The sequence below is a fragment of the Myxocyprinus asiaticus genome, chromosome 24 (assembly GCF_019703515.2).
Source record: "Myxocyprinus asiaticus isolate MX2 ecotype Aquarium Trade chromosome 24, UBuf_Myxa_2, whole genome shotgun sequence".
In the NCBI taxonomy this organism is placed as follows: domain Eukaryota; kingdom Metazoa; phylum Chordata; class Actinopteri; order Cypriniformes; family Catostomidae; genus Myxocyprinus; species Myxocyprinus asiaticus.
In genome coordinates, this window is record NC_059367.1 from 12,009,556 (window position 1) to 12,035,454 (window position 25,899).

General features: G+C 41.0%; 1 protein-coding gene across 1 annotated transcript in view; it reads right to left on the minus strand.

The window, feature by feature from the left end:
- The window catches only part of LOC127415255 (cytosolic carboxypeptidase 6-like), a 594,524-nt gene that overhangs the window by 163,867 nt on the left and 404,758 nt on the right, over positions 1 to 25,899 (minus strand). The window contains exon 6 of the mRNA XM_051653931.1: positions 22,536 to 22,575. Coding sequence (XP_051509891.1) covers positions 22,536 to 22,575 — 40 coding nt within the window. The remainder of the gene's footprint in view (positions 1 to 22,535; positions 22,576 to 25,899) is intronic.

Genomic DNA, 25,899 nt, shown 5'->3' on the forward strand with positions numbered 1-25,899 from the left:
ATGTTCAAATAAAGCTATATTGGATAAACAAATTACAATATTAATTGAGCTATTCATAGTCACCTCTTTAATCACAATTTATAATATCTTTATCACACTATTATCTCCTTTCTCTTTCTCTTGGGTTTCTTGAACAAAACGACAGGAGACCAGATGTTTACCTGACAACAAACATCACAAACACTGTTTACCTGATTCAGCTGAGCTTTTGTGCAGGGTATGCCCAATGGTTATCTCATTGTTACATCATGTTCTTTATCAGCTCAATTCTCAGCTAAAACTCTGAAATCTCTGCTCTGTACTACATTCATTAAATACACTACATCTCTGACCGTGTCACTGCATCAGCACTCAGCAACTCTAATTCATTAATAACATTAATGTGGAGAAATTAATGGGATCACAGTGAGAGAGAAAATAGTTCGGGGCGGCAGAAAAAATGCTGCTAGACATGACAGCACGTCACTATATACCCCATTTGAATGGAACAATTATGTCAGATGCACGTACGACTCCCAAACAATCCTAACAGTATCCCTACCAAAAATTCACAGAAAAATTTGATATATTGATTAAAATGAGTCATTTTGTAATTTAGTTGTAAAAATGAGTAAATTAGTCATTTGAGTCATTTAATTGTTAGAAAAGAGTAAGATGTTGGGCAAAATAATAGATTATAATTTTTACATTTTAAATGGTGGTCACCATCGCTGAAATGCATAGTGTATGGTAGTGCCACAGTATAAATAAGAGGTAGCTTAAAGCATTACCTATACATTATACAGTACCTATACATTACATTATCAAATCCCTTAATGAAATGTTTTCTCTCGTCACTATCGTTTATCAGCATAATAAATGGACAAAGATATTTCTCCACATAGCATCCATGTAATAACTTTACAACTGTTTGATTGTGAGCTAACATAGTGTACTGTAGTGTTAGATAAATACCAGCAAAACCATGTGCATATTAACTGCATGCATATTAATTAACCTCTAACAACGGTTTAGTTAAGATAAAAGATGTTAGTAATTTAGGTGTACCAACAATCATAATTTAAAGAAGAATTATATTACTGTGAGGTGAACATGAGGATCCATTCTGACATTGTCACTCAATCGCTGTCTGTATATTTCTCAGCGAGGCGCACTTGGGCATGTTTAGAATTTTCAGACGTAAACAATTTAATTTGGATTATTTATGAAAACTGGGACAGATAATGGACAGTAGCTGGGTTTCCGTCCAACTATTTTTATGTACATTTTGAAATTCTGCATCAGAAATCCTGAATGGAAATACTTGGCATGCGAATAACCTCATAAAATTCGGTTAAAATTTTATGTGCTAGGAGGAGGTGGATTTTCTAAAGTTTCACATTATGCATAATGCGCTTTAAGGTGATGGAAACAGTTTATTCACAAACAGTGATGTGGTTTGACCATTCGTGCACATGTTATGAGTGTGCAATAGCTTGATGTGACTGGCCCAACGAAAGGTCAGACCTTGGCACACACTTCTTCGAACATAAGCCCTTGACTGGCAGTGGAAACATTTTATAAAACGAGGTACAATTGCTCCAATCCTGCAAATTAAACTCTCCCCGAAGCAAGGTGGTAATTCAGCTGCTCCATCATGACAAGGTGGACTTCCTCAAGATAATGCACAAGATATAGTGGGTGGAAAATACGACCGCACAACGATTCGTATTTTCTTTAGTCAAAGTTTTAGAAATGTGCTAAAAATGTTGAAACATTTAGATTGTAATCCAGCTAATGTTGTTATCACCGCAATCATTTGAAAAAAATTATGTTTCTAGAACATTTTCTTTATGTTTCTAGTATTCTAGTTTTGAAGAAACACCAGGGGACCACCCCAAGTTAAATTTTTTGGTCTCCTTCTGGTTTCTGGTAAATAGATAAGTGTGGAACTGATGGAACATAATCATGAATTCCTTCCCTGAAAATCTCACATAAAAACTCATGAAAACAGTTCAAATGACAATATGGCTTTGCAATGCGCTCTCATGCGCAGCTATCAAACAATGAGCACTTGAACTAAGTGTCTGCTACCCCTCCACCTCTAAGCACACACTTAGTGTGGTGATGGAGCCTCATAAACTGTTTGGCAGTGTCAACATTATCAGCGGCTTAGAGTCAGACATCATGTCCCTCCAATTAGAGCTTTGCAGCTCCCCTCATTCATCTTTATTGGTGATACATTAGCCACCATTAAATAAAAGACATGGGATAATCTCCATAATGATGTGGATGATGAAGCCGCGTGTCGGAGAGGGAGGTGGGAGCTCTGTGACTAGAATAGGAAAGAGGGTGGGTGTTGGGTGAGATAATACCGCTAGGCCTGTTTTGGGTCGGTGCCCGGGAGAGGAAGAGGATGGTGATGAAGATGGGGAGAGATGGACATGAGGAGCTGTGACAGAAGCATTAGTTGGGAACACATTAGCCATTACCACGCAGCCATTCAAAACAGCGCACCTGTGCCAATCAGGGGATGGACAGACTCTAGCCCAGGTGTGCGTGTGAATATATAGTATATGTGGGGATCTGTGTTTGTGTGTGTGTTGATATTGGTTGGCTAAGTATAGAACCAGACGGCACACTCAAAACCGGCTGCCTTTGCCAGAATCTGTGAAGCACACAGAGGGACAGCAGGGATCATTTAGAGAACATTAGAAATATGTTTTAAAATAAAGATGCAACACACAGGGTAGTGGGGAAAAAGTTGGCACCATAATCTTCTATTGATCAACAACTTACAAGGCAATGATCTCCTCTTGTTTAACTGAACTGCCCTTAATTACGTTACTTTATTTTGTCCTTTAATTAGGGCCCCATAAATAATTGATTAGCCGTGAAGTCATCAGTTGGCAATAAAAAAAGTGATAGCGCGTGAAATGAACAGTAGCCCCAAAACAGAGCTCTGACTGGCACTAGTCGAAACTAATACACACAGTTGCCCTGAGACAGACTTCAAAACTGACAGCACAAGCAGACACAAACTATTCTGTATAACCACTCTTCTATCACTTCATCAAATATTTAGAGGGGTATCATTGCCAGTGCGATGTCCCGCTGTGCATTCTCCCAGTGGCAGCAGGGGGGACATTGATCTTCCTTTTAAAGAACAAATGAGAGCTCCAGAGATGTTTCTTATACTTCGGGCCTGCTTAATGTGCTTCATCAGGATCTTTCTCTCTGTCTCTGGGGTAAACGATATCGATCCAGCCAGGTCAAGAATCTGCATCATGTCACAACCCTCCAAATATGATCTCTGGGCTGCATTAATATAAAAGACTAGACTGCGCTTTTTTCCTTCATCCTGGATAATGTCCGATTCACACTGCGTGGACACTTCATTTGTCCTCATTGGGTGCAGATGATAAACTGTGAATATTTGATTGCATAGAGCTGATTACTGGATCCATCTGTTTGATTAAGATACGTCAGAAGCAGCTTGCAAAGGCAGTCATAAAGGGTACACTAGCTAGGATGATTATATATAATCACTATGTTTTTGTGAGATAGATATAGATTGTCAATTTAGAGTTGGCAAAATTAAACATTCCACTTTTATGTAGATAAAAATCACAAAATAAATAAATGAAAAATAGCCAATTAAATGAACAAATCTCCTTTAAAATATCATATTATTTTATGCAATATATTTAATTTTGAAAATAAAAATGCTCCCCTTTTCCTTTTTCCTAAATGTGTCACACACCAAGCTTTGTCATCACTTAAAGATGATTCAAAAGAGAAAAAGACCATTTACACCGAGCACATTCTTGCGCTAAGAAAAAAGAAAGATGTAGCGCCACAATTAGAACAGAATACAGGCATCCTGAGATGGGTTTGTAACAGCTGAAGTTCTTTTAAAATTGAGATGTTAAAAAAACAAAACAAAAAAACAATTGAAAAACAGCAATTTGTCAAAAACAGTAAAATTTTGTTTCCCAATCTGACCCTGTGTGAGGCCATCTATATGACAGTGTACTCCTAAAAGTTGAAAAAATGTACAAATTTACAGTCTGTCTCATTCAGGAAAACAGACCAAAAATATTGGTGAGCTCATTTTTTCCAATAAAATGCTCTCTAGTATCTCTAATGAGAATGTCCCTCCCCCTAATACCACCTGCTTCTGACTAGCAATAGCAGGTAGCAATGCATGTTTGCAAATCATATCGAAGAGTACTGCCCCAACTTCCTGTTTCAATAGGAAAAGAAAAGTCACTTGTCAAACCGATTTAATAGGGTCTTTAAAATATAATTTTCAACAGTAAAATACAAAATAAATAAATATTTTATACTTTTATGGTGTTTCTTCACTGAAGGCCACTTAATACACTACCTCATTGAGCTGATATTTTGGTAAACAATACAAAGGCCTTTTCAGCTAATGTTTGAGACACTCAGGCTCATTTGCTATTAGATAAGACATCTGGTAACAAGAAGGCCTGACAAACTCGCAGCGTGACATCACACTTCAAGAGAAATTCTTGTCATTCTGGTCTCCATCCTCTAAGCAGTCTTGGCTCTTCAGCACTAATGGGAAGTGACACAATGTTTACCCAGAGTAGCTAATTTATCGTCCACTAGGTGTGCTAATATGACAGCGGTGAAATCGAGGCATATAGTTGGCCATCGCTACAGCAAACATTTTGATTGTATGTGGGTGGATCCGATAAGAGGGCAATGGCAGGTGGATTGTGCGAGTAAACCGCTTTTTGTTGAGCCGAAACAAACATAAATATACACACCAATGCATGCCACCTTTTCACCAGGAAAGGGACTAATGAAGTGATCCTGCAAATGAAGCCTGGCGGTAACCAGGTAACCAAATCAAGACTCCAACAAAGCTAGTAGCCGAGAACGAAAGAAACTGCCAGAGAACAAGCGGGGGTAGTTCAGTGTTTTAATGATGAAATCTTACAGGATAATCCATGTTTCTTTTTCTCTATTGCTATTTCTTTGTCCTTTCTGTCCCTCTCTTCTCTTTCTGAACTAACTCACTCAATCGGTAACAGAGGGTCCTCTTCTGAACCTCTATTACACACTCTCTTACAGGAAATAACAAAAGGCCCTCTGACATGAAATTTCACTCTTTTTCTCCTTATGGATTTGCTGCACTTGGCAACGGCAATGGCCCTGGTGACGAAAAAATAGTCCTCGCTGTCTAGCTCGTCTCCGTAGAAGGGCTGTTAAAATACTATTTACATTTTCCCATATAGGTTCCTCCATTTCTCACGCACACAAACACACACATACAAACGGCAAGCCATGAAAAGAGAAATACAAGTTAATAGCAAACAGCACACTGCATTTTCATTTAGTATCTTTAGAGTGTTGTTTTGTTTTTCTCATGGCAAACAGAAAAACCCATGGCTGATTATGTGAGGAAGGCGTGAAATTGTGATATTTGCATGGCTGGGGATATTAACTAGAGGCATTAGTTGTTGAAAAGCTTCAAGGCTGGGCTCCAGACATGTTTTTAAATAATGGTTTAATGATGCATATTTTATAAATATTTTCCAAGCCATGCTAGAGGCACACCCTATCTCTCTCCATTCTTTCTCTATCTTCACCGACTACATTAACGTTCTTATTCTTTCTTTATTAACAGGCTCACAGCCCTTTCGCTATGCTACTTTGTATGCATTTGGAAAAAAATCAACTGGAAAATAGACTGCATAAGGCAAGCAAATAGACATTTTGGTTTCTCTATCTCTTCTCTACCCCTGTTACTCTCTGTGTGGAATCACCCAACCGCTGTTCATTATATTCATTCACTGGTATTCACTTTTAGCCACCCTTCATAAATAAAGTCGCTGATCAGGATGTTAAGACAAAATATCCAGATATAAATATATACTATAAAGGAGATTTAATGAATACAATGATAAAATAATATTAATTATTAATTAAAAGAACTAGCCGCTTCATAGGTTGCATATTAATTGCTATGGGCATTAATTCTCTTAAAATATCATCCTCCACAATATTAATCAGCTGGCAGACTGTGGATATCCACTTTGTTAAAGCAATCGTAAAGCCGCATTCATGATTTGCTTCAGGGCTCCAATGCCAGCGTCAAGCACCGCTTTGAACTCCACATGAAAAGCGCTGCAGATAAATACTTGATTTCTGTCACAAGTCTCATCTGTTTTTTTTTGTTGTTTTTTTTTGCACTAAAATTACATTTGACTCCATTGATGGTTAGGTTTAGGGTTGGGCTTTCGGGATAGGGTGTGGAGTTAATAAAATATGCATTCCTGTTGACTGTATTCCATCAATTTGTGTGTGTAGGTACCTGTTTTGTAAGAACACTAGTACACATAAGAATACAATTATTAGTAAAAAAAAGATCCAGTGATACAGAGTGTTGTTTCCACTATTGCTACTTTGTTTAACTCTCTGATTGTGTTTTATAGTTATAATAATGGGTTATAAGAAACATTTCTCTCTTGTTGTCTATAATTCCCCATCTCGCTTTCTGTATTTTTAACTACATATTCCACTCTCTGTTCCTTGATCTCGCTCTCTATACCAAGCCTGGTCCCTCTGCTACATTAGAAGCAGATCTAACTGGTGCAGGTTTTGGCCACTGTGAGGTGCAGCTGTCCAGTTACTGCTTTGGCCCAGAGTTTCTGTGGCGAGGCACAAAAGCACAAACAGCAGGGTGTCTGGCCACAGGGCCCCAGTCCAGAGACCATCAGAATCAGACCTGTTTTACTGTTGGATGCCATACAGACACCAGCACAGAAATGGCCAAGAAAACACTCAGAGACACTTTCACCCAGTCAGAGCAGAGAAACTGGCAGATTATAGAGGAGCATTAATTATAGAGGGCCACAGTGGCCAGTGAACACAAAAGAGGAGATTCATCTAATGTGTGACATTCCAATGCATTAGGCCAAATATTCTGATGGTAAGATATATTAAAGCAATAAACCACAGTGTAACCATGGTAAAATAATGTGCAATGCGACTTAAAAAAGTAATATGGTGAAAGGCACCCAGTTCATCATTAATAACAATAACAATAAATAATTCTGCCAAGAAATGAAGTTCATCACCTAACTGTAGGTGATATTGTACATTTCTCATCCAATCAGATTTAAAGGTGCAATTAGTAATTTTTTCCTTATTTAAAAAATGTTACTTCTAAAGAAATGAAAAGATATTTTCAAACACGTTTCAAATCCTGACCACTCACGTGAGATGATGACTCCAGACATATCAATAACTTTATAATTGCCATTTTATTCTACATGGAGAGGGTCTGTACATGAGGGCTGCCATTTTAGAATCACATGACCAGCCGAATACTACTCACTTGATCTCAGTAATAACCCTTTCATTGGACACTTTCACTAAGGAGTTAAATTAATCCAGGCTGACTATGAAAAATAAATTCCCACAATGGCATCGGTAACTAAAAACTATTGTGTTTGAATGATGCTGCATCCACGCCACTAGGTGTCAGTGTAAATCCAAGGCGGCATTTTCAAAAAATTACTGAGTGCACCTTTAAGAGACAAAACTATCTGTTTAATATAATATATTTTGCGAGAAATATATACAAAAATTTGGGCTTTATTACTATTCTCCACATTTTACAGTAATAATAAGTCATCAAAACAACGAAAAATGGCAAAAAAGAAACATATAGGAAAGTATGGGAATTATAGAGAGGAAAAAATTCTAAAGTATCTTATATTTGAGCTTCATCAAAGTAGCCACCCTTTAATCAACTTCACGAAGTAACCACGTGGGATGCTTTTAAAACAGTATTGAAGGAGTTCCCTGTACGCTGGGCACTCATTAGCTGCTTTTCCTTCACTATCTGGCCCAGGTCACCCATTGTTTGTAAAAAAAATGCATTTAAGCATAGGCCTTCAGACCAATAGGTTTTTAAGGGGTTAAGAGGTTTTCATGAGAAACTAATTTAGTTTCTAAATTATTCTGTGTTGATCATTTGACAGATAGTGTACAGTATATAAAGAAATGGTGAGGGGAAAAAACATCTCTATAGCCTATAAAATATAAAGTAGAGTTGGGGTACTCGAGTTCGGACTCGGACTCGAGTCTGAGTCACGAGTCCAATATTTAATGGACTTGGACTTGTCACGGACTCGGATGCATTTTTACTCAGACTTGACTCGGACTCGAGCCTTTAGGACTCTGGATTTTTTTCCGAGTCCATGGCATTTGTGATGCAATGGCAAATAAACAAGCAAACAAATAATGTAACATAGGGTGACCATACGTCCTCTTTTTCCCGGACATGCCCTCTTTTTCAGACCTGAAAAAAGCATCCGGCCGGGATGTCAAAATTGCCTCTAAATGTCCGGGATTTGGCTTTGTCTTCATAATAATGTGCTCTCTACAGTTAGTACTATCATAGATTCTGTGTATTTGATACTGCACATCAGTTTTCATGCATTTATGTCCTTATGTGTGATTATTCTGGCTGAGAGCAGCAGCGCACACTCTTTCAAATTACTTTCTCTCTCTCTCTCTCGCCCGCGTGCGTGCTGTATGTGTGTGTTCGAAAGAGATCGCCACATGTGCTCTGCCACTCTCATCCAGAAATATCAATAACATAAGTACACTTTTAAAAGTACGTCCCCAACTCTGCAAATTATTAAATAGAACAAATGTTTTATCAGACTCACGTTTCTACACAAAGCCATTTCTAACTGAAAATGTTGACTATATCGAGACAAATTCAAATATGCTACGTATTAGGGATATTTAAACTAATATGATGAATGAAATAGACCATGGAAATTGTACAGCTCAGTCCGTTACATATTTGTAGTGCAACCTCTGTGTGTTACCTGTAAAGCTGGCACTTGCGTTTCAATGGCAAAAAAGTCTGAAAATACAATGAAGAACACAAGTGAGGGGAGAAGTCTCTATTCACCTATTATCCATACTAAATATAATGTGAAAAGAACAACATGTCAGCTCAAGGAGAGTTTGTTATAAAAAAAATTATCTTAACTTTATGGAAGTAGGCTACACCTGGACACAGCAGGAGGACTGAAAAGTGTGAAGTGTAGTAGAATAAAGATACATACATTTCTAATGGTATCTCTTTCTTTTCTGTTTTTCTTTTCTGTTTAATTTTATGGGCATTATTAAATGTTTTAATATTACCATTTATTAAATGTATTAAACACATTAAATGTATTTAATTAATTACATGTATTTCACCCATAATTTTAGATAAAACTAAACTAAATTGAATTCAACAAATAATTGAAAAAGTTAACAGAACACAATAAGAAGTGTATTGAAGGACAGTTTTGTCTTCATACACCTAAAGCATATGCTTTCATTCTGAAACCAATTTGAAGTTTGTTCAGTAGGATACTTATCATAAAATCTGAATATGAAATGCAGTGTTTTTGTTGCATTTATATTGACAAATTGTTTTTCTTAGTTGTGAAGGTTAAAATAAGCTTAAAATATTGATGTTGAGTTTACGGTTACAATTTTAATTCAGATTCATGAACAGATTAATTCAGACTCGGCCTGTTATGGACTTGGTCTTGAGTCTGACTAGGGCCCTTTTGGACTCGAACTCGACTTGGACTCGATTGTTTAAAGACTCGGACTTGACTCGGAATCGACTAAGGTGGACTCGAACCCAATACTACTATAAAGAGAAAACTGATATTATAATTTAAAAAAATTATAAATAAATGTGGTGATGGGGCATGACCGAGCGACATCTGTGGAGAGCGAGGCCAGGAGAGGAAGAGTGGTAAGGATTGACACCTGTGGGAAGTTATCTCTAACAGCTGTTTAGTGTTGCATTGAGAGCTGGAGAAGGATAAAACGGCAGTCCAGACTGCCGGAGGGGAGAGAAAGAGAGACGCACGCAGCCGTGTTGATCTGTGTGTTCAGTTGTTGTGCTGAAAAGCAAACTGTTTTGTGTACACTGAAAAGTGGAAAAATAAAGACTTATGTTGTAGAGTTTACCCGGCCCTCGCTTCCTTCTTCACAGAGAGAGCTAGTGCTAGTGGAGGAAGAAAACGGCATCATGGAATCCTCGCCGCTGGCCAAAGTGTTCAAGACCCTCCCCAGCATCCACCAAGCCCAACATCAGTCTCTGCTTGAGCTGCATATGGAACAGGAGCAGCAGTTCCAGGTGCTCTTCCAGGCTCAAGTAGAGGACTGGTAGGTGCTACGGAGCTTGGTACACCAGGAGGGGTCTTCAGCCGCAGACCCCGGACCCACCTACGGCCTTAACGCACGTCACACTGATGAATATTGCAATATTGGAAGAGCATTCCTTGAGCTCTTCGAGCGGACAGCAGGAGTATGGAACTGGCCCAGCACTCAGTGGGCGGCCCGCCTCGTGCTGCTGTTGTCTGGGGAAGCCCAACTCACGGCCCAACAACTACCTGCGTCCAACCTCCTGGTGTATGAAGATCTGAAGAAAGCCATCCTGCAACGGGTCGGCCGAAGCCCAGAGAAACATCGCCAACACTTCTGCTCGCTGACACTCGGCGAGCTTGGCCGCCCGTTCGTACAGCTCTGTGACACCTGCCGAGGGTGTCTGCTGGCTGAAGATCGCGATGGCGAGGAGGTACTTGATCTGGTGGTGCTGGAACAATTCATCGCCCGGCTACCGAAAGGGAAAGAGGAGTGGGTCCAGTGCCACCGACCGGCATTGCTGGATGGGGCGGTCCAGCTGGCTGAGGACCATATGGCGGCATATTCGGGGCTGGCGAGCCCTCTTCTTCTCTCTCTCTCTCCCTCTCCTCCCTCCCCCTCTCCTTCCCTCATCCTGTTCCGGTTCCCCGGAAACGGGGATTTATGTCCCCAAAACCAATTCCCCGGTCCCGTGGACCTTTCAACCCACAGGTTTTCCCTAACCCTCTCCATTCTCAATCCCCAAAAGGGTATTGGTGTGTGGTGTGTGATTTGCTGGCTGGGGAGGTGGTGCCAGGGCCATCTACTTCAGCTCCACATAAGGAGGACGTAAGGGAGGGGGAAGTCTCGGCTTCCCCAGCCCTTAGAGGATTCCCTGCAGGGGATTTCCCTCTGGAGCAGACGCAAGACCCTTAGGCACACCTTCAACCAAGTGAAAGTGATTGATGGTCAATGCCTCCAGCCAGACATTGCACTCGCATATCTGTATTTTTGGATCAAGGATCGGTTGTATCGAGTGACACAGGACACTCAGACAAAAGATGATGCAATCCAATTGTTAGTACCGAAGAGCCGTCGGGAAATGCTATTCAAGATGGCTCATTATAATCTGATGGCAGGTCACTTAGGACAGGAAAAACACAGAACCGTCTAATGGTCCATTTCTAATGGCCGGGCATTCACGGGGATGTTCGCAGGTGGTGTGCGGCATGCCGTGAATATCAGCTGGTGAATCCGCCGGCCACCCCAAGAGCACCATTGCGCCCCCTTCCGTTGATCGAGGTCCCCTTTGAAGGAATTGGTATGGACCTCATTGGGCCATTAGAGCAGACGGCACGTGGGCATCGCTTTGTGTTGGTTCTGGTGCACTACGCAATGCGATATCCGGAAGCAGTACCTCTGCGCAACATTTCAGCATGAAGTGTTGTGGAGGCACTCTTAAGAATTATCTCCAGATTGGGGACTCTGAAAGAAATCCTCACTGATCAGGGCACTACGTTTATGTCATGTACACTACGCGAACTGTACAAATGACTGGGGATTAAATCGATTCAGACCAGTGTTTACCACCCCCAAGCAGACAGCTTGGTTGAACGATTTAATCAGACAAAGAATTTGATTCGTAAGTTTGTGCACAAAGACGCTCGCAATTAGGAAAAGTGTCTTGAGCTCCTATTATTTGCAGTACGAGAGGTCCCGCAAGCCTTCATGGGGTTCTCCCCATTTTAATTATTGTATGGGCATACACCGCGCAGCGTGCTCGACGTCCTACGGGAAAATTGGGAGGAGGGACCTTCAAACAGCAAAACTGAAATATAATACATTCTTAGAGCAAAACTCCACACACTGGGGCAATTAACACAGGAGAATTTGCTCCAGGCTCAAGAATATCAAAGCCGGCTTTATAATAGGGGTACTTGACTACAGGAATTTACACCGGGAGATAAAGTCCTTGTATTGCTCCCCAAATCAAGCTCTAAATTACTCATCAAGTGGAAAGGACACTTTGAGGTCACACGGCGAGTTGGGGAAATCGATTATGAGGTGAAACAAATGGATAGAGGTGGAGCACGTCAGATTTACTACCTCAACCTCCTAAAACCGTGGATAGAGGCGTCCCCGTAACTTTGGGGACAGTGGTTCCGGAGATGGAGGAGTTCGGACCGGAGGTGAACTTAAAAGCCACAGAACGAGTCACGGTCACTTGTGGAGACCACCTCTCACCATCCCAAGTCACGGAGGTTGCCAGGTTGCAAGTAGAATTCTCCAACGTGTTCTTGCCTCTTCCCAGTCGTTTGAATCTCATAGAGCACCATATCGAAACGGCCCCAGGGGTAATGATACTTAGTCGTCCCTAATGATTATCTGAGCACAAAAAAGAAGCGTGTGACAAGTCTCTAGCCCTTGAACGAAGGAGGAAGTGGGGACAGGTGAATAGTGAATAGTGAAATCTTTATTTTTTACATGCTCCAGTGTATCACAAAGCTCTTACTTTCCAGCAGACAAACACACACACAGTCAGGATCATGTGTCGCTCTCTCTCTCCCATCCGACGGACTGGATTGCCCTTTAAATTCCTCTCCACTCTCAATGCAAACACAAAACAGCTGTTAGAGGTGATTTCCCACAGGTGTCAACCCTTTCCGTACTCACTCTCTCGGCCTTACTCTCCACAGACATTGCTCAACCTTGCCCCCATCACCACAAAGTGGTTCAGGAATAATTAAAGGCCATGCTGGATATCGGGGTAATAGAAGAATCCCACAGTGACAGGCTGGATGGCTCCCCGGTCTGAGTTGGGTGATGGGGGTATGTGGTGATGGGGGCATGGCCGGACGATGTCTGTGTAGAATGAGGCCGGGAGATGAAGAGCGGTAAGGATTGACACCTGTGGGAAATTATCTTTAACAGCTGTTTTGTGTTGCAGTGAGATCTGGAGAGGGATAAAAGGGAAAGAGACGAACGCAGCCGTGTTGATCTGTGTGTTCATCTGTTGTGCTGAAAAGCAAACCATTTTGCGTTACACTGAAAAGTAGAAAATAAAGACTTACGTTGTACAGTTTACCCGGCCCTCACTTCCTCCTTCATAGAGAGAGCTAGTGATCTGTCACAAAAAATTAATCATAACAATGAAAAAAAAAACAACATTAAAATATTAAAATCAAAGAATCAAATTGTCCTTGATATTTTGACATATAAAAGGTCATTCTACTATAAAAACATACTGTAAATTTCAGAACTCAAAACTTAATCCCCAGAGCAATAAAAGCATTTATCGAAACCAAGCTGCAAAAATGCCTCATTCTCAACCTCCGCGACTTCCCAATGTCACTAGTGGGCCCATTAATAATGACCGCCTCTATAGCAAAAAAACATCAAAGCCTACTTTACGTCATTGCACCCTGGGCCCCACCCACTGGTGCTTCAGTTCGTAAACTGAGAGAGAGCCGGACAGACAGGCCTTGTGTGGCATAAATATTCCTGAACACCAAAGAGGACCCATCTGGACTATTTTGTATTATTTTCGTATATAAACATGCACTATACAGACATCTTTGACCTTTGTCATGTATCTTGCACAACTTTTAAAAGAAGCAGTGTCAAGTTACAACTCTGAAAAGGAGAGCCTATTCAGTTTCATCAGCTGCTCTTGGTCCTGCTGCTTTGAGCACAAACTCATTCTGGACACTTTCTTGAGCTCATCTATGATACTTTTAATTGTTGGTGTATATAAACATGCACTAAATGGATGCCTTTGACTGTTTTGATGCATTTACAGTGGTGTAATACTGAATGTGTGTGCGTCTATTCACCTTGCTTTGGACTATGTATGTGCATTTTTTTCCAGCTCATATCAGCGTGAACTGTATGTTTTTTTTTTGGCTCATATCAGCGTGGATTGCTTGTGAACCAGTCTTAATATGATTTAAGCTTTGCAAAGGAACTATTATTGAAGGATGGGGCAGTTAAAAACACTTGGACGCGATTGCAAAAAGACGCAAGTAAACCGTTTCATTCATGAATATTTCAAATGTCATGATTTTTTGATGGTTTATGGTACTGAGTGTTAATAGTTGTGCTAGAGTTGAACAGTTTAATATATATTTGGATGCAATGTGTTGGATGTGTGCCATGTATAAACCCTGCAATTTAGTTTTATAATGTTGAGGAGCTTGTCCATTCTCTTCCGAATGAGTTTCAAATATGGCTGTATTGGAAGGGCTGCCCGTTGTTAGCCAATCATATCAGTGGGCATTTATGTTGAAGTTTTAAAAGGTGCTTAGGCCAAAACCGAGTGTTTCAGACAGAGGGCTCGAGACAGGGTGGAAAATGATCATATATGACTAAATTATGCTTGTTTTATCAGTGGACTTCAGGGAAGATAATAAAATTATTAAAAAAAAGTATGCCATGACCCCTTAAAAACAAAAAAGCAATTATAGAAAAAAGTGTTAAGTAATCAACTTTTCATGCTTTGAGCTGTGCGATTTTCAGATTGAACGCCAAAAAAGATCAGCTGACGACTTTGAGCGCTTTTTCCCCTGACTGTGAACCTTGGGCTTATCACAGTGATGATTTACATATATAAACACAGACGAATACATGAGAGCACGCATGTGAGCGTGTGTGTGTCTAACAGAAACGTACCCAGAGAACAAAAGCTCCCAGCGTTTGAGGAAATCTGAAGGTTGTTTATTATGTGTTCTCAGAGCAGTGAGCTTGCACATCTCTCCAAGTATCATGAATGTAATTGACCTTTTTTCTGTGACGCTGCTGAGATGGCAACCATGGGGGGGGGCAGTGACACAGAGACTAAACACCAGCCAAGCAAAGTTAATTGTCCAGCTGAACAATAACGCAAAGAAGCCTGCAGATATGAAAAGGGCATCCAAATCAATAGATCGACAATAGCCTTTCCGAAAAGATGGCTGAACTCAATTTTCCTGCCGTGGACACCCTCTAAGCTCCAAACACACTGTCCCCCCATAGCTAGAATTGGTTAACATACAGACTCCATTCCATCTCTGAAAATAGCAGTGGTGTGCAGTCAGCCCCTTCAAACCCTTTGAGTAGGGGTGACATAAATGGAGACTGAAAATTATTTAAATTATGAAACGTTCTTTCCCCTGTTTGTTTTCTTTCTTTCTTTCTTTCTTTCTTTACATGTAATAAATAAATCCATTAAAATACAGTAATGTACAACTTCAAAACAACTTAAAATAACTGTAGACTACCTCAAATGATTTTGCATGGTTTCTCCTGTTTGACAGAGTGTAAGTGGTCTGTGGCAGCCATGACTTAATATTGCCTATAGCTGTACATTACTGCATCACCCTTCACAGGAGATTTTGAACGGTTCTGTTATTCATTTGTATTAGCAGAGTGCATTATTTTCACCTTGGGGGCTGGCCGTCAGGAGTCTGCACCTTGATGTCCAGCTCTGAGGAGAAGGGGTTACACATTGAACGTGAACATTTTCCCTTCCTCTGGCTGCGTTTGCGTCTGTAGCCGAGTCTGGGGCAGTGGTGGCTCAGTGGTTGAGGCTCTGGGTTACTGACCAGAAGGTTGGGGGTTCAAGCCCCAGCACTGCCAAGATGCCACTGTTGGGCACTTGACCAAGGCCCTTTACCCTATGTGCTTCATGGGTGCTGTATCATGGCTGACCCTGCACTCTGACCCCAGCTTAGCTGGGATATGCGAAAAAAGTATTTCACTGTACATGTATAATGTGACAAAAAATAAAGACTACTTCTTCTGATGGCGAACAGTGTGATGTCCCAGCTACAGACAGAGCAAGCAGTCTTAAAATCCAGGGTACCTGGTTAATGCAAAGCACGCAATGCCATTTGAAAATCTCCTCTTGTCTTGACATTGTTAAGGGCTGTTCAAACCAAATGCATTAAAAAATTAGCTAAAAAAGCTACACACTGTGCAACAAATAGAGCAGAACACAGGAGTCTCAAGACATGTTGCACAATGTTTTAGAAAATACATGTTCAGTGTGAACGATGCCTTAGAATGTTTCTCATTCAAAATTTAACCTATAGTGATGATTTTGTTGTAATATTTGCATTCTGACATGTGATGACGTATAATTTACATCTTTACAGGCTCGTGATCGCAGTTATTATGGTATAATGCATTTCTCCTTCCTGCTTGTGTCCAAATACACCACCTTCAGAGAGCAGCTCACATTCTTCACATCTCTTGCAATGCATCAGAGGCTCGCAGCAGACAGACGCTAATATTCATCACATCATTGCACATTCAGCAAACCCGGGATTCGAACTCACGACTCCAGGGGTGGTAGTCAGCGTCAGTACTCACTGAGCTACCCAGGCCCCAGGTGATTGGCTCATTGGGCATTCCAATTTCTCTGATTGATTTTAATAAAAGTGGCCCATCTCTGCTAAATAGTCTCTGATGTCAATCAAAAAACTTTTAAGGAAGTATAGCGGCCTTTACACTGCGAAGATGGTATTGTGTTATGTCTTGATACTTGTACAGAGGTGACAAAAAACAAGATGCGTGTTGAGTGTAATGACAGTAAGCTGCCTAGACTTAATTTAAACAGAACCAAAGTCAAAAACCAAGATAAACACTTTTATTTTGCTGGCTTGTAAGCACTGTTGGAATTGCTAATTTTTCAAAGTGTACATAGTGTTTAGCTGTTCTGCATTGTGATGGGAACTGTGGGCGAGGCTAATCATTCTTTAGCTGTTCTGGCCTGAGAAAGGTCAGCTGTTTGAAATGTCAGGCTTCAGTGGAGCCAGATTCACATCATACTGCTCAAGTGTCCAATTAAAGAAGGTCTGGCAGGGGTTGAGTGGGAAGCACTCCTCACACAGAAGAGCTAATGAGGGGCTTGGGTACGGAGACCCCCCTCACCACTGATCTACCGGGCCTCAACAAGAGGAGAGCAGGAATAGCAGGTTCCGACTGAGGGCTTGGCCCTCGGAGTTCTCAAAAAAGACCTCCAAGGGCACAGACATGGCTTGATCTCATTAAGGACTATAGGATTATTTTCATTTCTCCATCTGTCATACTGAAACATCTCCACACACATTTAGTGGGGTTCAGAATTTGGTGTCCACATTGAAAATCTGAGATTGAAAATCTAATTTAACCTGAAAATAAAAAAAGTTTAAGGATTTTAAAACAAAGAAACATTATGAAGTAAACTGAAAAAGAAATGTTTACGATTCTGCCTTATTTCTTGTTCACTAATCAAATGAACAAATATGTGACATTGACCATGTTTACCATTTTGTAAAAAAGCTCTGATTACCTTGCTTCCATTGGAGCACTTAAGATACTCTTTGGAACATTCTCAAATCAAGTTGGGATAACATGGATCATCAAGTTTTGCACAAACTTGTAGAGTCTATGCCAGCTTGAGTGCATCCCGTCATTAAAGCAAAAGCAAGAGGGACATGTCAAATACTAAGATCCTAAGAAACAAATGACTTTCGAAACCCCACTGTGCTCACACACACCTTATGTAATATATGCTTGACACACTCAAGATGGCGCCGAGTATGGCTTCTGCGTTGCGAGCTCTGAAACAACATTGTAGTTTTTTGTTTGTTTTGTTTACAATTCTTATGTTTTTTGTCTTGGATGTTGTCTGCCTTATTGTCTATGACAGACAAACACTTTTGGAGAATGGTTCTGCAATTACACACCGTAAACCGGACTTCAAATTCCTCAATGCTGACCCGCTGTTTACAAACACACCAGCAGAGCCCTTTGTCTGGGCAGCCCGGCCACGGAAACGCAAAAGGAAAAGGGGAAACAGAGCCGGCGTTCTCCTCAGAGTAAGACGTCACGCAAATCGACCCCCGCTACCCAGTATTCTACTGGCAAATGTTCAGTCTCTGGACAACAAGCTCTGAGCTGAGAGCGTGGATCTCTTTCCAACGAGAGATGAGGGACTGCTGCATTATCTGCCTAACAGAAACTTGGATGTCTGTGGAGATTCCAGACTCAGCTATCGAACCCACGGGGATCTCTGTGCACTGAGCGGACAGAGCGAAAGACCTCTCAGGTAAAAGCAGAGGTGGTGGTGTATGTTTTATGATCAACAAATCCTGGTGTGTTCAGAGGAACGTACATTCTATCAAGTCTTTCTGCTCTCCTGATCTGGAATTTCTCATGCTTCTGTGTCGACCATTCTGGCTACCGAGGGAATTTACAGCGGTCATTATCACAGCTGTGTACATCCCGCCACAAGCCGACACAGACCAGGCACTCAAGGAACTGTATGGGATTATAAGCAAGCAAGAAACCACGCACCCTGAGGCCGCGTTCATTGTGACCGGGGATTTTAACAAAGCCAATCTCAAATCAATCGCACTAAAATACCACCAACACATCAGTTTTAACACACGAGGGGACCGGGTTTTGGACCATTGCTACTCTCCCTTTCGGGATGGCTACAAATCCCTCCCCCGCCCACCATTTGGCAAATCGGACCACTCTTCCGTTCTGCTTCTGCCCGCTTACAGGCAGAAACTGAAACAGGAAGCACCCACCCTCAGAACGATCCAGTGCTGGTTGGACCAATCAGACTCTGTGCTACAAGACTGTTTTGATCACGCGGACTGGGGAGATGTTCTGGTCCGCCTATGATGACGACATCGAGCTTTACGCTGATAGCATCACGTGTTTCATCAGAAAGTGTGTAGAGGATGTTGTTCCGTCCAAAACAATACGGATCTACCTGAACCAGAAACCTTGGATTAATAGCGATGTTCGTGCGGGACTTAATGAGCGGACCTCCGCTTTTAATTCCGGGAACACGGAGGAGCATAAACAAGCCAGTACAGGAACAACATTGAAGGACAGTTTAACACCACCAACTCTAGAAGCATGTGGCAGGGAATTAATGTCATCACGGACTTTAAAGGGAATAAAAACTCTGCCGTGAACACCGCTGCCTCTCTCCCGGATGAGCTAAATACTTTTTATGCACGTTTCGAGGGAAATAACACCGCCCTCGTGGAGAGAGCTCTCGCGGCCGAAGCTACAGAGGTTAGTTCACTCTCCGTCTCTGTAGCGGATGTAACCTGATCCTTCCGACGGGTGAATATCTGTAAAGCCGCGGGTCCAGATGGCATTCCAGGCCGCGTCATCAGAGCTTGCGTGGACCAACTGGCTGGTGTTTTTATAGACATTTTCAACCTTTCCCTCTCTTTGTCTGTAGTCCCCACATGCTTTAAAACATCCACCATTGTGCCTGTACCAAAGCAATCCAAAATCACTTGCTTAAATGTCTGGCGTCCTGTTGTTCTGACCCCCATCATCAGCAAATGCTTTGAGAGACTAATCAGAGATTACATCTTCTCTGTGCTGCCTCCGTCACTGGACCCATTGCAGTTTGCTTACCGCAACAACCGCTCCACTGATGATGCCATTGCATCTACAATACACACTGCTCCCTCCCACCTGGAAAAAAGGAACACTTATGTGAGAATGCTGTTTGTAGACTACAGCTCAGCATTCAACACCATAGTGCCCTCCAAGCTTGATGAGAAACTCCGGGCTCTGGGCTTAAACAGCTTGCTGTGCAGCTGGATCCTGGACTTCCTGTCAAGCAGACGCCAGGTGGTTAGAATGGGCAGCAACATCTCCTCATCACTGACCCTCAACACTGGAGCCCCACAGGGCTGTGTTCTCAGCCCACTCCTGTACTCCCTGTACACACATGACTGTGTGGCAACACACAGCTCCAATGCCATCATTAAGTTTGCTGATGATACGACGGTGGTAGGTCTGATCACTGACAATGATGAAACAGCCTACAGAGAGGAGGTGCACAATCTGACACACTGGTGTCAGGAGCAAAACCTCTCCCTCAACAACAGTAAGACAAAGGAGCTTGTGGTGGACTTCAGGAGAAGAGAAAGAGAACACAGCCCCATCACCATCAATGGAGCACCAGTGGAGAGAGTCAACAGCTTCAAGTTCCTGGGTGTCCACATCACTGAGGAACTCACATGGTCTGTCAACACTGAGGCCATTGTGAAGAAGGCTCATCAGCGCCTCTTCTTCCTGAGATGGCTGAGGAAGTTTGGAATGAGCCACCACATCCTCACATGGTTCTACATCAGCACTGTAGAGAGCATCCTGACTGGCTGCATCAATACCTGGTACAGCAATAGCACCGCCCACAACCGCAAAGCCCTGCAAAGGGTGGTGAGAACTGCCAGACACATCATCGGAGGTGAGCTTCCCTCCCTCCAGGACATATATACTAGGCGGTGTGTGAAAAAAGCTCAGAGGATCATCAGAGACTCCAGTCACTCGAGCCATGGGCTGCTCTCACTGCTACCATCAGGCAGGCGGTATCGCAGCATCAGCACCCGCACCAGCCGACTTCATGACAGCTTCTTCCCCCAAGCAATCAGACTTTTGAACTCTTGATCTCTCATGATCAATATACATCAGCACTGCACTTTATTAATCTTATTATCTCACACTGGACTGTCATAATTATATCTCTCTTAACAACACACTTGCAACTGACTATCAACCGACAGCCTGAATGTCAATACAGTACAATACAACCTACTGTACATTTCATATATACTATTTATTTTTGTATAATGTGTATTCTATATTGTGTGTATTGTATAATGTACATTGTATGTTATTATTTGTATATTGTGTTGCGTGTAATTATGTGTATATTAGATTTTAAATTGTGTTGTGTAAATCTGATGTTTATTGTAAATTGGTATATGTCTCATCACTGTCACAACTGCTATGTTGCTCGGAACTGCACCCAAGAATTTCACACACTATTGCACTTGTGTATATGGTTGTGTGACAATAAAAGTGATTTGATTTGATTTGATTTGATTTGACATGGATAGGTCTGTTTGTCCAATGTGCTGTTGCTGTATCTGTCTCAGTCATCTAAGAGTGCAAGCTGTGTTCCATATAGCAGGAAAACAAGCTTCCGTCACACTCATCATGGACAAACGCATGTCAGAGGTCACCACGGTCTCACAGACACTCCACACATGGAATCCTAATAAGTATCCTAGCAGCAGGTTTATGAAGAGAGACATGGATGGATGAGCTCATTTACAGAGGTGATTCTTCATTTATAGCAACTAAAATACCCCGTTCACCTCAATAAGTCATTAAGCCCATCTGTAGGCTGTTGATCTGAAGAGTGGTTTAGTAGTTGTTCTTTCAATGGTTAGTTTTAATAACCGCATTTGGGAAGTCAATTCGAGATCAGCAAAAAGCACAACAGCTCTCTGGAGCCCCTCTGCAGTCTGCTTGTGCACAGTTAGAATACAATTGTAGGGTTTTTATGGAGGAAAAGTAGTTTTACTGCAAGCTGAAATCAGCAAAATTACCCCCCAAAACTGCCAAGTGAAAAATATATAATTTGAGTTATTATATAACTCAAAATGAAGTAAGCTAAAAAGTCATGTTGCAATCGTGCATGTCTTTTGTGAAGTTGTGAAGGTCAGCAGTAGAGTCTTGCGCCACTTTGGGTAACAGATGCCGGCAAAGCTGGGGAAATTAGCCTTCTCCACATGCCTTACATAAACATTGTTTAATCAAAGTGTATGAGAGCAGCCAGATATTTTAGGCATATGGAGACTGCATCCTTTCTGGCTTCCCCATCTGTCTCTCCCAGAACTCTGACTGCAGTTTCAGCCTAAACCCAGATGTATGGAGAAGACAGTCAGCTTCCCACAGAGACGTGTAAGCACAGGCTGTACACACTGCTCTGGGAAAGGCACGGCTGGGGTGTTACGCAGGATCCTAGAAGTGCTGACGAGTTGCAAGAAAAAGCTTCTTATTCTTGCAGGTTTTCTTTTGGGTTGCAGGTGATGGCAGTTATGAGAAATAAGTCCAAACACACACTATAAGACTGAATGTTTTTGCCATGCGCACATTTAAACAGTGCCCATTAACAAAGATGGCTGTATGCAGGTCGTTTACATCTGAGGGTTCATGTGCCAGGCAAGCAGCAACCATTAAGATGAATGGGGAAGGTAATGGATATCTTTCTCCAGGTATTATAGACCTATTTGTCCACTACCCACTGCACCCTAATTTCATTGGCTGTTGCTCATTGCTGCTCTCCTGCTTGTTTGCTAGATTTAAAATCATTTTAAAATTGCTGCAGCGTCTGCACGCTATGATATGTCTTTTTTTGTTACGGACTATTTGCAGACTTAAAACATGAAAGGACTATGCTAGGTGTTTTGCTTTATTGTTGTGTAGTGTTTACTGTGTGCATGCAGTTTCACACCGTAATAATTATCACATACATGTAAACATGCACACAGCGACACACACGCCAAACTAAGAACACTCACCTGGGTTGGTGATGGTCAGAAGATCCAGCTGTCGCTGTTGCTGAAAAATAAACAAAAACACAACAGAGGTCTAATATCAGAGAGATGAAACAGTCAGATATAGTGAGACAGTTTTTCTTTCTTTCACTCAGAAATCAAAGCATGTGCTGTTTGTCTGTTAAGCACATTTTATTCACTCAAAATACTCTGAAGAGATAAAAGCATCATGCATTTGCAATTGTATTTAACTATAAGGACATATACGGTGCATATACATCACTCTACAAAACAGAATGGTCCTAGTCAAAACTGATAAAAGCTTTCCCTGGTTTAGCTTATTTTTTTTTTCCACATAGAGATGAGGTGTTAACGTGTGTACAGGTGACAGTTTTGTTTTTGTATGGTGCCACCTACTCCGTGCTAAGGTTTGTTTGGTAGGTGGGTGTGTAGGGTTACCTGTTTTCACACCATGAGGTTTCTAAACCTTTCTTAAGGCTTATTTACACAAAGAGCAAAAATTCATTGTGAAAAGTTATTGCGTACAAGATTTTGAATAAAAATGCACTCCCACTGACCTATTCACACTGGGGACGAACATTTGTTCAATGACAGAACAAAGATATTTTTGTTGCATATTTTTTTAGTTACATTTTATATTTGCATTTAGCACTGTTTGTTCTTAGCTGTCTATTATCCTATCAGAACATACTTGCGACACAATTTTGGGTTGCGATAGGGAATATGAATCATAAGCAATTTAACGATTCCAGTTCCTTAACAATTCCACAAACAGTTCTTTTAGGACTTTTGAGGAATATATATTTGGAAATAATGCAATTCTAATTGGATTTACTGCCCTCAGCAGCCTGTTACCAAATTAAATAATAATTCTTTTAACAGAACAGATTCTTGCAAAAGGTGTTTCATAGAATTTATAATTAAATTGTTATGCATTAATTTTTTATAAAATAATACTAATTACAACAAAAATCATAATGTGTATCTTTAACTACAGATGGTCACATCAACAACCATCAGGTAATTCTGATTTAATACTCATAAGCAAGCCTTAAGAACACATACTGTAAATATTCAATAACAGTAAAAATCTTGGTTAATTTCAAGTCAGACATGACAAAATGAATGACTTGGTTCATTAAGTTTTGGATTCATTAAAAAGAACTATACATTCTTTTTAGGACTGTATGTTCTGCAGTGTTGTTTCAAAACAACTGGCTCAAAAGAGTAATTTGTTCGGTAATCGGACAACACAGGTCACGCTGTATGTTTTACACTGTACTGTTGATTCAAAAGAACAGCTTCATAAGGGTCATTCGTTGGGGTATCGTACTACATTGGTCCCGCTGTATGTTTTCATGCTATAGATTAAAAAAAACTGGCTCATAAGAGTCATTTGTTGGGGAATCAAACCACACTGGTCATGCTGTACTGTATGTTTTGTGCTGTAGATTCAAAAGAACTGGCTCATAAGAGTCATTTGTTGGGGTATCGTACAACATTGGTCGCACTGTGTGTTTTCATGCTACAGATTCAAAAGAACTGGCTCATAAGAGTCATTCGTTGGGGAATCGAACCACATTGGTCATGCTGCAATGTATGATTTGTGCTGTAGATTCAAAAGAACTGGCTCATAAGAGACAATTGTTTGGTTATCGGACTGTTTTGCACTGTAGATTTAAAAGAACTGGCTCATAAGTGTCATTTGTTTGGTTATCAGACTGTTTCACACTGAAGATTTAAAAGAACCGGCTCATTACAGTCATTAGTTCAGGAACCAGACTACACTGGTCACACTGTATGTTTCATGCCTGTAGATTAAAAAGAACTGGCTCATAAGAGTCATTTGTTAATCAGTTGTTTCACGCTGTAAATTCAAAAGAACCAGCTCATAAGAGTCATTCGTTCTGGACTACACTGGTCCTGCTGTATGTTTTGAACTGCTGATTAAGTAGCGATGTTGCAGAGCCACTGAATGGTAGTACAGGAACTGAACTAGTACTCGGTTCCCAACCCTAGTCGCGACCTACCTGTTGAGAATCTACCTACTCTCTCTCTATTTTGCTCTTTTCTCACTCTTCTCTCTATCCCTCAGATCAAGTCAGGGGTTGATCCTATAAATACTACACTAATCAAGAACACTTTTCTCTTTCTGTAACCCTCACACTCTTTTTTTGTTGTTGTTGTTCGGTCTTTGGAATACCACAACACTTGGGCTGCAACCTGAATAGCATGGTGTTTGTGTATGTAATCCATGTGATGTGTGAGTTATGCATTCATGTACTGCAGTGGATGTGGGTAGTTTCCCGGAGAGAGGGTGTGACAGAGGCTACGTCAATCCACACAGGTCACACTCCTAGATCGATAAGTGCCAAATCAAAGACTGATGGCGTCGATGGTGCGCTGCAGTGGGAAGAAACACACTCACACAGGCACACTGTGAGGGCAGGCTGTACTTTAACACTCTTTTGGTAATAGTGCAGCAGGTCCTTCTACATGAGAGCCACTGCACACACACAGTAGAACAGTGAGCATACACTGATATCATACACGCACACAAGGGATTGCTTTTCACTACCTGGTCATTTTCTGAGTATTTTACCACGATTAGCAATTATCCATTAAAGCCACAGGGCTTTAGATTGGTTTTGAATACCTTAAATATTCATGGGTTTCTGGTGGGTGTCTGAGATTTGAAGCAAAAGTCTGAAAATATCAGAATCATCATTAAAAGAAAGTGAGGGAATCAGTTTTCATGAACAGAACTGTGTGTAGTGTCTGTAATGTGTACAGGGCCGATGTGGATATATTACAGTTATAATGTCCATTTTGCTTACATACAGTATGAAAGAAATTCTCTTTAAGCTAATGCTGTTATTCATTATACAGGGGACCTTCTAACTTGATAAATTATGGACATATCAATTTGACAAATTGTATTATTTTGGTAACATTTTAGCATTTTTTTTTATTTTATTTTTTTATGTTGTCCGTGTATTACATCAATAAATATGGTGTATTGAAATTGCATATATTATTTTGCATATATACAGTATATTGTTACATGTTTGTTGTTTGCATGCCTAATTTGTACCATTTACAAGTATTTACTTAGATCTTTACTTAGTCTCTTTAAGACCTGTGGCAGGGATTTTGACAGTAGTGTTTGTTTGATCGAATGGCTTCTTTCAAGCATCCATGCTATGTGTGATTAGAATTAAAAGTTTCTTTTGTTGTTTAACTGACTGTAGAGAACTGAAAGGATATTAAAAGAGACGTTATTAAACAACAAATGGTTTGCTTGGATCTAGTCTTAGGACTCACATTACACAGAAAGAGTCAAAGCTTTTACTCACAGCACGCAGTG